This window comes from Pleurodeles waltl, chromosome 2_2, assembly GCF_031143425.1.
Source record: "Pleurodeles waltl isolate 20211129_DDA chromosome 2_2, aPleWal1.hap1.20221129, whole genome shotgun sequence".
NCBI lineage: Eukaryota > Metazoa > Chordata > Amphibia > Caudata > Salamandridae > Pleurodeles > Pleurodeles waltl.
In genome coordinates, this window is record NC_090439.1 from 646,376,479 (window position 1) to 646,394,255 (window position 17,777).

Consider the following 17,777-nt stretch of genomic DNA (forward strand, 5'->3'; position numbering starts at 1 on the left):
TCAAGAGATTCGGTAAAAATAGCGCTATGTAAAAAAACTAAAAACTCAAAGGATGGTAAACATAAATGAACTCAATCATACCAAATAAATATGTTCACCAACACCTTATCATCAATATACGAAAAATGTATAAAAAATAACCTCAGATTTCAATTATATACAGATGACATCAGATCTTGTTCCTCATTAAGACCTGTAGAGTTTATCAAGTTTAATTCAATCAATCAGGACTCAGCTTGTGCAGCCATTATCTGCTGGCTCCACTGGTGGTTGTATTATTATATGTACCATTACAAACCAAATATATGCATTCAGCACTGTTCTGATACTTTTCCCTTCTTTTATGTGAAAAAATGTTTTGGTTGAAAAAAAATCAATAACACTATTTACAAACATCCCATATGCATTTTTTTTAATTGATGGATTTGATTTTAGCAATACATAGATGAACACTGCATTTTTTTTATCTGGGCTGAGGTCTCAAAAGTTAGTCTTTTTTTACTGTCACAACCCTGTTATCACTTTAAAATGAAACAAAATCAACGTAGTCTGTACGATTTTTAAATTCATTTTCTTCATTCCCACTGTGAAAGTTTGCTCTTTGGATGTCATTATCATTCTATTTAGTCACTTCGATCAAACTAAATGTTAGTTGACATTTCATATAATTCGTCTTCCTTTAGAAAATGTGTACACATTTGCATTCTCTTTGTACATTTTAATATCCAAAACGTATCTTCATTTCTTTCATATAAGGATGAGAAACACATTCTTCCAAGTATTATATATATATTTTCACACACTTCGGTAGTGTATATATTTAAATATACATCAACTCTAGTTATGGTTTGGTCGGTTTTCCAGTGTAAAGCTGTTTTTGTGTTTATAAAACATTAGTGCACTTTCATAAATCTGCAGGCAACATTGAAACTTTCCAAATAAATAAATGGTTCATGTATATCTGCCCATAGAGAGAATAACCGGCACCGGGTTCAAAAAAAGATTCTCAGTTTAACTCATGTAGGTCACCTCACGAAAAGCATACACTTTAACAGGTAAGATTATGAATTCTGTAGATTGTATGACCAAAGGATTTAAGGACGTACTTGCCTCGTCCAAAGAGATTACACATGAGCCCACCATGTAATTGAGGTATGCTGGTGATGAGAATGAACCCAGTGATTCTGTAGGCCACGTAATGAATTACAAGTTCTCTAGCAATAAGAAGGTTTGCCCATTCTTTGAATATTTTCAAGAGCTTCTGGTATGTAGGGTGTCAGTTATGCTAGTTCTGGGAGATATATCAGAGCTAGATGAAGATTCAAATAACCACTCACTCACTCTCCCCTGTGTGGCTACATAAGGTCACCAATTAAAAAGAAAAGGAGGGTGAAGTGAGGTTGGGCAGTCCATCACATCTTCTATAGACATGAAACACCAAACTGAAAGTGTGACATTTGGAATCCTGAAGTTTGTCTGGCTGCTTCAGTGAACCTGAACAATAATGATGTGGTGGAATAGTCCTAAAAATAAGGAGCATACTTTTTTAGCATACATGGACCATCACCCACCAAGGTTGTGTGCTTTATCACTGGGTCCGGCTCCTTGTCGAAGAAGGGGTGCATTACCTGACTATCATTAAATGAGCTAGTTGAAGAGATATTTTATCCTTCGTTCTCTACCTAGACTGCAGGTGCTTTCCCCACAGTGAGATGATCTCTTGCGTGCAGATGACCTACTGGATTGTAGATTTGGCAATGTGAATTGTTACAAGTCTAAATTACCTATGGAAACCCAAGTGACTAGTTTATTCGGCAAGTAGGTTCCATGCCACGTTTTAAAATAAGGGGACTCTCTGGACACAATCATTCTTAAAGTCACAAAAGGGTTGACATATTTTTTGACTTCAAATGGCCCTGAAGTGTCCATGGTATTCCTCAGGACGGGTAAATAGCCCTAATCTATCCGTAAACAGGAGGCACTATAGTAGTGGCAAACCCCTAAACGCTTGATGTAAAAGTGTGATACTAACAAGTCATTTACATGTAGTATCCATCCTGTCTGGTCAAACAAAAAGAGCAGACAAGACAAAAAAATAAATAAATAAATATTTGATATTGTCCGTAGATACAGGACTTTTTAGCCCTGTGCCCTGAACCGCATTTAGGGAGTGACAGTGTCTGTAGAAGACTGCCTGACAATGGACTTTTAAAAAATTCCTTCTTATTTTTTCTTTTAAACTGATTGACTGCTTTCCTTCAGTCAGTCTAGTAAAGGCAGTCTAAATACCAAAGCCCGAGCTGGTTAACAAAATCTTCATAATAATCCCATTTTATGCATGGTGAGGCCTTTTTTTACTTCTTCGTTCCTTCCATGTGTAATTTAAATGTAATGCACACTCCAGGAATCTAATCAAACAAAGCCACCACATCCAAATAATGGCGCTCACCGACTCAATCAGCCTACAATATAAAGTACACAATAAGCTCCATGTTGCATGTTGTTCATCTAGAGTCAGGTCTCTATTTTGAAGTTTCACCTAAATGAAAAAGTCTAGTTCTGTAAAGTCTCTGTGCCTGGGTATCCAGTTGAGCACTGGATGGCTAGGTGTGATGGGGACACAAAGGTGTAGCATTTGTCTGGCTACTCCATTTTCTATACTTTGAACAGTCTTGAGCAAGCAGAGTGGTGCTCCTTTCCATAATACAATTATTACAGAACTACGTCAATAGTACAAATCAAAAAGATACACTGTTCCACATGAAAAAAAATAGTCCACAAAGCCCTTCTAAAGCTAGAAGCAAGAGCCCTCACACATCCATTTGGATGCCATGCTTCATCATAGGGCTTGCTCCTTGTCAGACTGGCGCTGCAATGTCGGACGGGCCCCACAAGGGGGCTCTTTGCCAGAGATCTTAATTGGTAGTGTGTGCTGTGGGTAGAATATGTAGGGATAAATTTAAACCTACAGGCAAAGAAAATCTGAAGAGAAAAAAAATAAAATTGACTCAAAAACCTCCAAAACTTATATTTTATTGATTGTGAGGGTCTCGGTCGAGATTAAAAACAATAGGGAGAGGAATGGAAATAACACTCTACCAAAACACAAGGGGGTAAAGGAAAATTCTTCCTTCAACCACTAGTCAAGGTCAACTAGTCCAGGTCAACACAAAGTCACTAAATGAACCTGTCCTTTTCTCTCCCCTGGCTTGGCACAAAGCAGTCAGGCTTAACTTAGAGACAAAGTGTAAAGTATTTTTGCAGCACACAAACAATAATAAAGTGAAAACAACAAAAGAAAAATCCCACATCAATTTAGAAAAATAGTAGACATTTTTGTAGTATAGTACCCTCTTTCTTGGCATGGTTATCCCCTTTTTCTGCCTGATGTCGGTGTGTTTGACTGTGTTTGACTGTGTTTACTGGGATCCTGCTAACCAAGGCCTCAGTGATTATGCGCTCTCTCCCCAAATTCTGCATTTCACCCCAAAATTGACACACTGATGCCCCATTATAAGGCCCTAGTATACGGTACCCAGGGCATTGGGGTTCCAGGGGATCCCTATGGGCTGCAGCATATATTTTGCCACTCATAGGGAGTCCAAGCAAAGGGTTCTGCAAGACTGCCATTGCAGCCTGCTTGAAAAGGTGCAAGCACCCTTTCACTGCACCAGGTCACATATAAGTCACCCCTATGCAGGCCTTCTAGCCCAGAGGGCATGGTGCAAAGTACTTGTGTGTGAGGGCACCCCTGCACTAGCAGAGGTTTCCCCACGAACTCCAGGCCCATTTTCCTGGACTTCGTGAGTGCGGGATGCCATTTTACATGTGTACTAGACACAGGTCAATACATATATTCAGCTATATAACGGTGACTCTGAACATAGGCATTTCTGATATCAAACATGTTGGAATCATACCCCAATGCTTTTTGAAGCATTGGTTGTATGATTCCATACACTCCGAGGGCTCCTTAGAGGACACCCAGCAGTATTGCCATTACAGCCTTCTGAGGGTTTTCCAGGAAGCCCAAGCTGCTGCCACCTCCCAGACAGGTTTCTGCACTCCTGTTGCTTGAGAAGCTCAAGCCTTGGAAGGTAGAACAAAGTATTTCCTTTGGGAGAGGGGTGTTACGCCGTCTCCCTTTGGAAATGGGTGTTACAGGGTTGGGAGGGGTAGCCTCCCCAAGCCGCTAGCAATGCTTTGAAGGGCACATTTGGTGCCCTCCTTGCATGATCCAGTCTACACCAGTTCAGGGACCCCCAGTCCCTGCTCTGTCGCGAAACTGGACAAAGGAAAGGGCAGTGACCTCTCCCCTGTCCATCACCACTCCAGGGGTGGTGCTAAGAGCTCCTCCAGAGGGTCCCTGGGTTTTGCCATCTTGGATTCAAGGTTGACAGGGAACTCTGTGAGCATCTGAGTGGCCAATGCCAGTAGGTGATGTCAGAGCCCCCTCCAGATAGGTGGTCACCCAGCTAGGTGACCAATCCCCCTTTCAGGGCTATTTAGGGTCTCTCTCTTGGGTGGTTTCACAGATTCGGATTACAAGACTCCAGCAGGAATCCTCTGCAACCTCTGTTTCGACTTCTGACTGAAGAAACTGCATCTGGATGCTCCAGGACCAGACAGGCTGCAACAAAGAAGCAAGACGCCTCCTGCAATATTGTATCCGTGGCTCCTTCCAGCTACTGCAACATTTCCCCGGTCGGGCATTCTCTGAGGACAGCCAGTCTTCAGACTGCATCAGAAGGAAGTAAAAAATCTCCCTTGGGGTGAAGGAGTCCCTCCCCTGCTTCAGTAAGCACCAACTGCAATGACCACCGGCTAGGTGGATCCTCTCTCCTGCTGAGCCGATTGGATCCTACATCATGGGTGGTGGACTGAACTGGTCCCGATGGTCCTCTCTTTCAGCTGCCCAACTTGGGTGGAGGTAAGCCCTTGGCTGCCCACAAAAGACAGTACCCCTGTGTACTGCACCCTTTGCAGCTCCTAAGGCTTGTTGGCAACTTTTCCACAAGATCTTCAGGCATCCGGAAGCTCCAGCCCCCAGCACTCCATCCTACGATCAACAGCTCCCCGAGTGGTTTTCCGGCGGTGTGGGAGCCTTTTTCGTAGTGCTGTATGGGCCTCTTTCTCGAATTTCACGTCCTCATCCTGTGGGTGCTGCCTGGTCTTCTGTGGCCTCTGTGTTGCTGAGGGCCCCCTCTGACTCCTTCTCCCGGGTAGAGTCCACCTGGTCCTTCCCGGTCCCCGGCAGCTCCACTTTCCGTGAGTTTTGCGTGTGCCAAGGCCTGTTGGTGGAATCCAAAGACACAAAGCTGACTGCAACACTCCTTCCCACGTGGGACATCACCTGCATCCTCCAGGAACTCAACTTCGTCTTCTTGGGTGCAGTGCTGACTCTCCTTCACCGTTGACTCACCTCTTGCACCTTCAGTCTGGTGGATAGGGGCTCCTGCCCTTCCCGGGCTCTGCTGTGCTTTTTGGACTTTCTCCCCTTCTACCATAGGTCCTCTTGTCCAGGAATTCACGGTTGGTGTCTTGAAGTCTCTTCTGGGTTTTGCATAATTCTTCTCCTCTTCCCGGTGTGTGATCTGGGGGATTAACAGTGATTTACTCCTGCTCTCCTGGTCGCTGGGGTGGGTTGTGGTACTTACCTTTGGGCTTCCCTAGTACTCCCAGCTCCCCTCTACATACTGCACTTACCTAGGTGGGGGACCAACGTTGGCATTTCATTTTTTTTTTTTTTTTTTAGTATACAGTTTGTGCTCCCCTAGGGCTATTTCTCTCTATTGTGATTTTCACTAATTGCACTGTTTTCCAACTGCTTTTATGTCGATTTCTGCATAGTAGTGTGCATAATTTGTGTATTAGTTACCTCCTAAGGGAGTATAGCCTCTATGGTATTTTTGGTACTAGTGTACCCAAAATAAAGTACCTTTATTTTTCTAACACGGAGTGTTTTCTTTCATGTGTGTAAGTACTAAGTGTGACTACAGTGGTATTGCATGAGCTTTGCATGTCTCCCAGATACACCTTGGCTGCTCATCCACAGCTACCTCTAGAGAGCCTGGCTTCTAGACACTGACTACACTACACTAGTAAGGGATACCTGGACCTGGTATAAGGTGTAAGTACCATGGGTACCCACCACACACCAGGCCAGCCTCCTAAAATTGTAATTAATAAAATTATACCAGAACTACATAAATACCACCAGTAGACCCAGAGATATGTAATTTCAAAAGTGTAGATAAATATAGTGCCTAAAAGCACAAAACGCCAATTGCCATGCTATACGCGCATGTAGTTCTGGAAAGTTCTTCCCTTTCCCCGTCAAGGCTCCAAAGAGTCTGGTGTGATGAACGTCTGAGAAAGCGTGAGGTCAGATACCTTTGTGTGGGCAGGAGGCAGGGTCGTTAGAAATTTAAGTGAGGCAGGGCACAGCTCCGCCCCAGCCTTCCTGGTAGAATGGCCCATCCTCCCCCAGCAAGTCCCTTGGTGTTCACAATTGGTGCCCAATAAGCATTCTTAATAGGGAAGGTCCTAGAAGCTGGAAACTCTCCTGTTCCAAAGCTAGTGCTTATTAAATGTAATAAGGTGACCCAGTGATTGGGAGTTTTTCCACTGCTAGGACATGCAAAATGTAAACAAATGTCCTAATTTTTAAATCAAGTGCAGCCTGCCCCATGAGTCCTTAGGGTCTACCTTAGAGGTGACATATAGGTATGAGAAAGGAAGGTTTAAGCTGGCAAAATATTTATTTTGCCAGGTCGAAATGGCAGCTTTAAACTGCACTACAGGCTGCAGTGGCAGGCCTGAGACAATGTTCTAAAAGGCTCTTTTAGTGGGTAGCAAAATAGCGCTACTGATCACTGGTAGCATTTTATTTTATTTGGGTACCCACAGTAGCATACACCAGGGACTTGTAAGTAAATCAAATGTACCTATCAGGTGTAGGCAACTTTTCCCATGTTTTGTGGGGAGAGCAAAAGCACTATAATACTGGTTAGCAGTTGTAAAGTGCAAACAGAATCATAAAAGTCAAAACAATGCAGGTCCAGCAAAACAAGGGAGTGAAGTAAAATAGGCTGGGGGCCACTCGGAAGAGAGGGCCAGATCCAATAGTGGGCAAGGAGATCCTGCAATTTGAAGGACTCACACTGAGAAGAACCTTCCTATTCTACAGAAACTCAAGTCCCAAGTAACAGGTAATGTAAATCATTCATTGTTGCTCACTCTACTGTCATGAGTGTTATATGCAGTGCTTCATTTTAACCGGTGATTGCTGGTTGGCCCCACCCGCAGCCACTTGGAGGGAGCTGGATTTATTTTCCATCATTAGACCTTAACCCAGAAAAAGAGAGAGAAATGTGAATAGAGAAAGATGAGAAACTATGAGAAGAGAAAGATGGGAAACCATGCCAAAGAGAGAAAGCAGGGGTAAAAGAGAACATGCAAGAGTGAGATAAAGGAGCATGGAGTGTAGTGTGGTGGATGAAACAGGGAGGTAGTGGATTCAAAACTAGACAGTCTTGATAGTCAGTAACAGTGATAATTGGTGGCAAACTCCTAAGTAAACCCTGAAGTCCCTGCACTTATTTACTTACAAATTAAGCACTGAATTTATGGGTAAGGTAGAGCCAGTTTACAATGGTTTTAGGAAACGAGTAATGGCCATTCCTTAAAACAAAACAGACAAGCTCACCACATTAAGGGAAACAAGCAATCTTCTTTCTTTCATCCTTACAACAAAATTACCACCAATTTCATTGGGCGGTCTAAATACGTTTAGGATGTGAATAATACAATACGTGTGTGAGCAGTAGCATCTGAATGATAAACCAATTATACTGAAGCAGCTCTAATTAAAAGGCAATTCAAGACAAGTGCAGAGCAAAGGTTTGAGAAATCACAATCGGCGTCTAGTACCCAAGAGGTCAGATTATGGACAAAGGTGGGGGAGGGGGAACACCATCTCCGCTACGTGCCTTCTGCAGACTTGCTGGCAGTAGAGTGAGAAAAGTGATTTCCTGTGCTCTGCCCCACCATAGATATAATTAGAGGAATAGGTAGTTCTCGTGTCTCTACAATGCCCCTCTGCCACTCATGCTGGTGTGACGACACAACTTAACATGGACAAAAGGAAAGAGTAAATGCAGCAGCAGAATGATGCCAGAGGAACAAGTGGGATGATGAGAAACAAGAAGATACTGGCCTGGACCTATTTTTATAGCGTCCTCACACAAAATACTGTAAGAGGAAGAGGAAATAAATGTAAACTTTCAAATAAGGTGCGCGTGACTCGAAGAAGTATGTTTAGCCTATGAATTTGAGAAGCTGTAGCTTTCCACTAGAAGTTATGGCTTCCTGAACACAACCTGTTAAGCAAGATTCTACACATGATGAGTCTTTGAAGAATATGAATTTAAGATGGTACAGAAATATTGAACGCACCAGGTGGGGACCTTAGGAAAGTTTCAGTTAAGGTGGGTTGACTTGGTGGAGGGGTCCATGGTGCCAAATTGCGGCAGGTCAAGAAATTAAGTGCAAGGGTAGGTTGGTTTGCTAAAAGGTAGGGGTTCTGACCTTGCTCTCCAACAGGGACTATGCCAGAGGAAGTTCCCACAAGAAGATGCGCTTTACCAGGACTCTAGGGTTGGATACCATTGGTGGAGGGGTTAAATGGGGCCGGGTTTACATGAAAGGTCAGAAAGTCACATGACCAGTTGCTGGGCAGCTGCAGCAAGAGACTAAAAAAGAGCAGGGACCTGTTGTAGTTCTAAAGGGATGAGGAGCTGCTGATAAGAAGCCAGGACCGGTGGGGTGGGCCCAGAGAAATAGAGGTTTTTAGTGTGCTTGGATCTGATTAGAAGCCACAGCTTAACATTCCAAGTCAAGAAGGATGAGACAATGGATAAATACAATGAATTTGTGAAAAACGGGGAACGCAGATAGTGCCACACCTAGCAAAACCAGCTCACACACAGAAAAAAATATATATATATATTCACAAAGAACAAGTGCACCCTCTTACCACAGGATTTGGGTAGTGTCCAGATCAGGCAATATTGTGTGTCTGACCAGTCCAATCAGGGCTACCTCAGGCAGTAAGCAACTTGCTCAATAATAGAATCCAAATGCTTAGGGGTTCATAAACCCAGTTGATTCAGCATACGTTTGGCAGTGCTTTTCTACTAGTGAACTCCCCCATGAGGCAACACACATTCATTATACTGTATTGTGTTAAGTACTTTTGTTCTTGGACTTGCAGTCTTCTTACACATTAGTAAATGCACCTTAACTTTACCACTGAAAGGAATTCCAATTATCAAATAGAATACCATTATATGCTCGTTACTGGATGCTTTATTCAAAAGCGAATTGTACAGCCATTCCAGACTGAATTAAAATGAATTAAATTATAGCACCCTTAAAGATGCACCAAGCAGAGATACTAGCACAGTAAACCCAAACGACTACTACTGAAGATAGTCTCGCTGAACATAACTGCCCATATCCGGGAAAGTAACCCCGGACTACACAGGTAATCTTCATAAACTAATCACAAAGTTTTTAAAGCCATGCTTCACACTTCACAGAAGATAATCAAAAGCATGTGAATCTAGTATGTAGTAAACAATACTACTAACCTCTTTCAGTGAAGCAAGAATGCTAGCTTTCAATGCTTCCTCCTGCTTTACTTGTGCATCATCCAACTTCATTACATGGCTGCTGAGGAAAGGCTTAAAATTCATCTTCAAATAATTCTTTCCTCTTATGCGATTGAAGATTACATCAAGCGAACGGGGTAAAATTCCACCATCCTTTGGAGTACCTTGAACATTATAACAGAAAATTCTGAGCATATTACAAAGTAAATACTTGAGTGTATTTACGAGTGCATAGGATATCTGGTGGTGTACTAATCACATGCCACCATGTCTTACCTTGAATAGTGAATGTTTTTCCTGAGTTGGTCACGCCATAGGTAAATACGAGAGCATTTTTTCCATCAACCAAATAATTCACCAGGTCATTTACAGTACCTTCAAAAAATTCTTCTTGGGAAGTGTCTGGTCCAAAGATCTAGACAGTCATAAATGTTTTAAGAGACATTTTATAAAGTGAGGTCATAATTACTACACATGTACCAATATAAAAAAAGAAGGCCAACTTTAGGAAAAAGGGAAATTATATCCAAATATAAACATTTTAAGAGAAGACATGGCCAGCACATATGGGAAGAATAGTTTACGATCGAGCATAATTAATTTCTTGTACTCCTACAACTCGGAGCTCTCATTTCCAATATATATTGGATTACGCCTACCACTTCAAGCTCACATAGGGAACGCGTGAGCGGCTACTGGATGGCGGCCTAGCATAAAACACACTACACTCTCCGGTAGCAATCAGATTAATTTAAAAGATGCCAACGGTAAGTGTGCAGCAAAACTGTAGCTCGATTTAAGTAAGTTTATTTAATAGCGAATAAAAACCGTAACGGGGATCAACAGTCTGCCTACAAGACAGAACATTCAAAGGTTCAGTAATCACGCAGTTAGTGTTACTGACAAGTCACGAATGATTACAATCATGACTAAATTGCGTTAAAAACATCTATTCTATATGGCCAAGTGCTATAACACAATGCCAGTTGACACAATGCTTATCATAATCATATCTTGACCGCTTTGCATAAAATGTACTACCTAACTACAAACTGTGATGGTAAATGTGTTTACTAAGGGTTTCAGTAGCTTTTTAAATTTCTAAAAATGCATAATTTGCGTGTCAGGTTCGCTGTGAACTGTATGTGTGGCCTACAATTAGATCTAGCTGACAGCTTCTCTCTAATCTCTTCTGTGTGCCCACATAGATAACAATAGGAAAAATACTCAAAGAAAAGCTTTTCTTGTAGGTAGAAAAATATTTTATTAGTTAATAAAAACGCATCAAAAAGATACAATACAAATAAGTATTAACCAAAAATATATACAAACACTAAAATGCGAGCAGAAAACTAAAGTTGAAACGAGACCCTCATAATTAGGGCAAGCTTTTCTTGTAAACTTCCTGACTGGGGAGTATAAGTATGGTGTAAACTGCTGGTGGCATAGGACATCTCAAGGTATGTGGCACCCTTCTTCCTGCTAAAACTTTTGAAATCGCCAGTGTGATCGAAAGCCTTCTGGTATTATTTCGCAACAACCTTCCAATCCAGAGTAGACCTTACAAAGGACCAGGTCTTGTCCAGTTTCAAGGTAAGCAAAGAGTCTGAAAAATTGGTGAACAACAGAAAAGAGATCTCTGCGGAAAAAGACAGTGACTTTTACCACAATGTTTGGAGGGATTCAGCGCAACATAGCTACTAGAAGTGTTAAGTCCTACTAAGATTTTAAGAGGCTATGTTGAACATTAGCCATAACCTGTCATGGGAAGTCTATTGGAGGTGGTTAAAAAAAAAAAATCTCTTGAAGTCAAGTACTGTGCTCAATCCAACCAAGGGGCATATTTTGATGGGAAAAATACAAAGCCACACAAAGTAGTTGGGATGAATTTTCCTTAAATAACTGTCAGGACTGGGGACACCTTTGGAGATTCGAGGCAGTCATAAAGTCTCCTGAATCCAAATATCAATGAACTGAGTTTTGGTCTGAGGCTGTTGAAACGGACAACACCCAACCTGCCTTACAACGCCGCACAGGATGAAAACCACATCAACTGACTGAGTTATTAACCCTATTTAGTAAGTGGTTTAGCATCCTTGGGCACCTCTGAAATTAGCATCTTTTGAGATAATCAAGGATCACATTAGAAATAGTTCACAACATTTCAGTACACATGGGGTTCTCCTGGTTGAAAAACAGCAGGCGTGCCACTTCTGTAATATTGAGTTATAATGGAATACGGGTTAGTGATGGTCTTTCTTCTGCAGAATCTGTTCTTTTTAATTATTTACAAATAAAAAGATCAAAGTAATCTTCATATATTGTCAAAAATTGGTTTATTAATTTTTTATCAATACGAACATATACAAATTAAATATACATATAGGCATAGTTTATGTAAAATGTGTGTGTGGAATATGGACAGTGGAGCCTTTTGGGAGCAACAGCCTCTATAGTGTATTATACCGATTTAAGTAGACGTACTGTATATACTCTGCAATGATACAGTGCAGAAATGGAACCTTATGAAACAAGAGCAGAGATTTCTGAACAGTCCTTCGCGGATATATATATTTACACACACACACACACACACACATGCGCACACACACACGCGCGCACACACACACACACACACGCGCACACACACGCGCGCACACACACTACTGGCGTTTTGTCTTGAAACTTTCAGGGTGATTTGTCAGGTAAGGGCCTAGAAAAAGGGGGTCTCAACATGCTTTTTCCCCATGCAATTTCCCATAGGGATTTTGAACACAATTATAGCCTGAACCCCTGGACGGGATTACACCACATTTGGCAGAAAGTTATCTCTTGGTCCAGAAACAACCATTTTTAGGGTTAAGCATGCAAACCGCTCTGTCTCTGGTGTAATCTCTATGTGGGCTTTTAACCACACCAATCAGTTTGGTTGGTTCACGGGCTTGCCTCCTAAAATTAGTTTGATTTGATTAGTGAACGGCATGCATACGTCATGCCTTTTCCTGTGTTTATCCCACCTCAAGCGTACCGGCCAACTACTGAAAACATACAAGGCTCCATTTTTTTCTGTATTGTTTCTGAACTACTTTTTCTCTTTAATTCGTAGGCAGTGAGATCTCGCTGGGAAGCAGTCGACATCGACTCTGTAACATGTATATTTGCACTTTTGCCAGTTACATGGATAATTGCACTTTTGCCGACACGTTTCTCTACAAGCAAACTTCTGTTTCCTTTTGTGTGTCTGCTTTGTGCTTATGGCGGCCGTCAGCTCGCATATGTGAAACTGTTTTACTTTTAATTTCCAGTTCATGTGCAAGAAAAGTACAGTTAGGAGTTTACAACGCTAACAGCTTTAACTCGAGCAAACGCGAGACCCATTGCGTTGCAAATGCTTGTTATTTGGTGTCAATCCTTTCAGTAGTTTCTGAGATATTAAATATCTAGGGATGTGGAGGCTTGGCAGATCAGACAGTTCCTGTGGTGATATCTGATTGCCTGCCACCACTTTAACCAGGAAGTGCTGGCAGCAAATTTGGACTCTGACCCAGCAGAGTCCCATAAAAAAAAAATCATAAAGTAAAAATGAAAAAAATAAACAAGGGGGCCTGGTGCTGGGGTTCCTCTGGGATCTGGCTGGGGGTCAGAAATCTTATTTTTTTTACCCAATTTTGATGCAAAATTGTGGAGGATCTGTGAAACTGCTGGAAAACTGAAAGAAGGGAAAAAAAAGTGCAGTCTTTCCAGGGCTTGTTTACAGCTTAGCCCCCATGTGGGCTAGGTCCCGGGGTCATGCAGGATATAAAAAAAAGTATGGAGGAGGCGTATGAGCCCCCCCTTTAAGTTTTTTTGAGCCCCAGGGACTACCACTTCCCCGGGGCTTTATTTACACATAGCCAGGGGAGGAGGGCTGCAAGGACCTCCCTCCATAGGCTCTTTAAAGCCCTGTGGACCGCCACCTCCTCGGAGCTTGATTTACGTACTGGAGGGGTGCCACGTGGACTCCCCCCTCCTGTGGATCTTTAGAACCCCATGGACAACCACCTCCCTGGGGCTTGATTTTAAAAAGTGATGGCGGGCTGCTTGGACCCCACTATTTAGCTCTGTATGGCCCCGGGGACCACTACCACCCCAGAGCCGGAAATCAATTAAAGAGTGAGGGGGGCCATGTGACCCCCCCCACCCCTTCCAGGGCATATACGCCCCTAGGGACCACCACCTCCACGAGGCGGGCCCATGCAAACTGAAAGGTGGGAGTACATGCCCCCCCCCCCCCCCCAAGAGTCATTAAAGGCCCTGAGAGCAACCCCTTCCCCCTCACCACAGGCCAGCTCCCTATCTCCCGAAATGCCCACCCTCGGGAAATAGTTTGCTTTAGCTTGGCGGAAGCTTTGATAGTTCCCGTCGAGCAAGAGCAAACTGTAAATCTGCTCACAGTGGGCGGTGGCAGAACTACTGCTCCCGCTCTTTGGGAGTGGACTTTTCATCTGTTTTCCTGCCCACTGTCAAGGGGACAGAAAACAGATGAAAGGATTGCTCTCCCAAGCAGGGAGCAGCTTTTCTAGCTGCTCCCTGCATGCAGGAGCAATGCTGGCTCCCACTGGAGGAGGGGAGCCAGCAAAGACGACAGGGTCCTTGAGGCTCCCCCACTGTTCCCATCTGAAATCTATAATGGAGGAGTTTGCATTGTTACTCTTTCAAGCAAAATATTTATGCAGTGACTGTACGGAGTGGGTTCTTTCATGTATTCTGCTGTTGAGACTAGAGATTGTTGTTCTCACTTTTAACCACTACAAGTATGTAAAATGGCCTGAACGGCCCGCCACATATACCTTAGTGGGATGCAACATCTTCCCGCCTTTTTCCAGGATGATGGACAGCTTTCTAAAAAGCTCCAGTAGTGCATTTCCTGCTGATTTTGGAGATGCGTTCTTGATGCACAGGAATATGACACATCTCCACCAAAGAAGCACTACTTATTATATCAAATTAAGAGGACATTTCCTTGTCTGGTGGAGATTCAACTCTTTGTAGTCTTGTTGTCTTCTCTACATGAGGATTCATGTTTTTGGAGACTTCTGTATGAAGACCCTTGAGGAATATTCACATTGACAAAATTACAGGCACACAAGGTTACTTGAGACATAACCACATGGTCCTTGACACAGCTGTAGTATGGAATGTGCACTATAAATCTGACCAACAAGGTATCACTTACTAATTAGGCAGTGAAAAGTACTCCAATTGAGTAGACGTTTTGCCCAAAACTGTAGCCTCTTCTTGGATAAATAAGCAGTTCAGGATGCATTCTGGCACAATGCTCATTTCACAGAAATTATACCTCAACCATCATATCGGGTGCCAAATGGAGGTTGGCTACAGGGCCTCACCATAGGCCAGGCCCTGCGACCGACCCCCCGCTCTTAAAAAAAAAAAATAATAAGAAGAAGAAATAATAATAATAATAATAATAAACATATGGAACTATGCTAATCCTATGCTTAAAAACATTGTTATATAAATGGCAAAATACTTTGTCATTTTCTAGCTCAGCATGGACGGCACTGTAGGTATCTTATGCTAAAAAACTTTGCCAGAAAAGCAGACATTTGAGGTGAGCAAATTCAGAGTGTCACTCGTGTTGAAGGGTGCTCTATCTAGGAACTCCTCTCCACTTAAACTTGGTAACTACCAAGAGTTCTTTGCTTCTTTTTTTGCATAATTCATGAATCACGTAAAGGGTGATGCATAAATTATGCATCGCCCTGAAAGGGTATTGCATTGATATATAAAGATAGCCCATACAATTGACCCTGGTGACTGTTTCAAGGGTCTTCATCAGGATTTGGATCCAGAATTGTTTTAGGAGAAGGATGGAACGCATGGTGTGATAGACAGAAGAGGATTTTTTACCACGGCTGATGTGCAAGAGTGGTGGGTGCATTTCTGAAAGGCTTGTAGAGTCTTTGCATGATGAAGCATCAGCAGGTTGGTTAACAATGAAGACTTCTGCATTCAAGCCGGATTGTGGTTTCAGTCAATTATACAGGTATGCATGCTTGTGGTTTCCTTCAAAATGGGGCTGCAGTTTGTAATTTCTGTGCTTCATGTTTACAGTCCAAATGACAGTGGGGGGGTATATCTTAATTTATGCTTTTTTTAAAATTAAATTTGCTGATCAATAAATGTATCACTCTCTAAACACATTTTGGAACATATAAAGCCATGAAGCAAATTGCATCTCTTTGACCTTTCTTTTTGTAAATAAATGTAAAGAATACTTATTATAACGATGAAGGATCACTATTAACCCATATACCCTTTTCTTTTTGTCACAAGGTTTAAACAACAGTTAAAAAATACACACAATCATAAATAGGCCACACCTTTTGCCATAGACCTGGAGCACAATTTTCATATGTAGCAAGCAAAGTTGTGTCTTCTCACTAGAGGTCTGTTAGTAGGCCTTTATGCAGCTCATATTTACTTAAGGTGTTGGAGAACGCAGGTGCAAGATATATACCACCCTGGGAAACAACCCAACACTAATTATTATGGTTATGACTGGCATGCAGTATTTTGTGGCTCAAAAACAGGCACATATCGTAATGCTTGACGGTAAAGGTATCATCCTGCCATGGAAATGAAATTTGTCCCATAGATCCTCTAGAGCCCAAGACTAAAGTGGCACTCTCACTTCTAAGTGTTAATGAAAATATTTTGTGGTCGTATGAGACAGAAGCAATATTCAGGAATGAAAACAGTGGTAGAAACCCAACACTACTACACTGCATGATAGACAAAACCGATGCTGTTAAAAATTGGATAAACTTTTATGAAGGGCTCCAACCACATGGATCCATTAAGCCGCACCCTTCCATCCCTGTCAAAACCAATCCCACATGCACCTCCCCAGTTATAAAATGGTGGTTGAAATCTGGCAATTCTCCCACCCACACTGTGTTCCTTCCTTTCCTCTCCCTACCTGTAGTCCTGTTCTCAGAATCTCAATATGAGGCAGAGTTAAGACACCACACTGACTATTGACCAGTGAAAGTCTCTTGTCAGAGTAGCTTGGTTTTCCACATCGGCATGGGCCTTCAAAGACCCAGTGTGGTAAAGAAGATGATGGTTCATGGTGCAAAGGCTCCACTCAGTATACCATGACTACTTCAGGTCGTCAGAGACACGGGGGATGCAGTTGATCATGAACTGCCAGTCTAAAAAATAATGTAGGTGTCTCAGAAGAGTGTAGGTACCCCAATATTAAGCTTCCCAGCAACTCTGTTGGTGACCTTATAGAGGGAGAGAACATTACTTATTGGTGAAATCCTATGAGGAGGGAACTCTGGCGATCTTGCAGACCATTGTACTGGACCTATTGGGCCATCCAGATACACAGATGACAACACAAATACATTTAGGAGCACCACAGTAATGGATTTATTGATTAGTGGGTGTTCTTTAAGTCTATGGGTTTCAAAAAGAATCTTAGGTAGCGCAGCTCAGGAGTCCACTGAGATGGTGCAACCCATTATGGATCATACAAACCAAAGTTGTGGGTGTAGGTGGGCTGTCTAGATGGTGGAACTCCATATGATGGACAGACACCACAGTAGTGAGTATATGGTGTCCACTCAGAAGCATAGTCTATGGCGTTGGTCCAGAAACAAAGATAGTGCTACCCATAATGAGCACCTCACACCACAGTAGTGGATATAGGGATAAATTAGTGCACCCTGAGTTTTATGAGGTCCACTAAGAGAGGAGTGTTGCACCCCTTGTAAACCAATGTAAGTGTGTGAGGAGTTGGGTGTTTTATGTGATGTGGCTGTGGGGCCTTATTGTGCAGTACACTCAAATACTCTGTTGGGTCCAGTCAAGCTTGTTTACTTAACCTCAAGCTTAACCCTGAGTATCTGTGCTGGGAGCAGTAGAGCTTAGTAAAGGAACTATGTGTAAAGCATTTAACAGCACCAAATGACAAAATAAGAAAGCAACAAAACACAAACTAAGACATCAATTTATACAAATAGATTGTATTTTTATAAATTTTTAGAGACCGGAGGGTTCTGGAAATACAGATTTTAAAAAAGGTATTATCAC

At 42.4% G+C, this 17,777-nt stretch overlaps 1 protein-coding gene across 2 annotated transcripts in view; it reads right to left on the bottom strand.

Annotated features, from left to right (window-relative positions):
* The window catches only part of LOC138282516 (kinesin-like protein KIF20A), a 531,681-nt gene that overhangs the window by 429,879 nt on the left and 84,025 nt on the right, over nucleotides 1-17,777 (bottom strand). For both annotated transcript variants that reach the window (XM_069220199.1, XM_069220198.1), the window contains exons 4-5: nucleotides 9,951-10,089; nucleotides 9,654-9,838 (exon numbers count right to left, since the gene is read on the bottom strand). In XM_069220199.1, coding sequence (XP_069076300.1) covers nucleotides 9,654-9,838; nucleotides 9,951-10,089 — 324 coding nt within the window. The remainder of the gene's footprint in view (nucleotides 1-9,653; nucleotides 9,839-9,950; nucleotides 10,090-17,777) is intronic.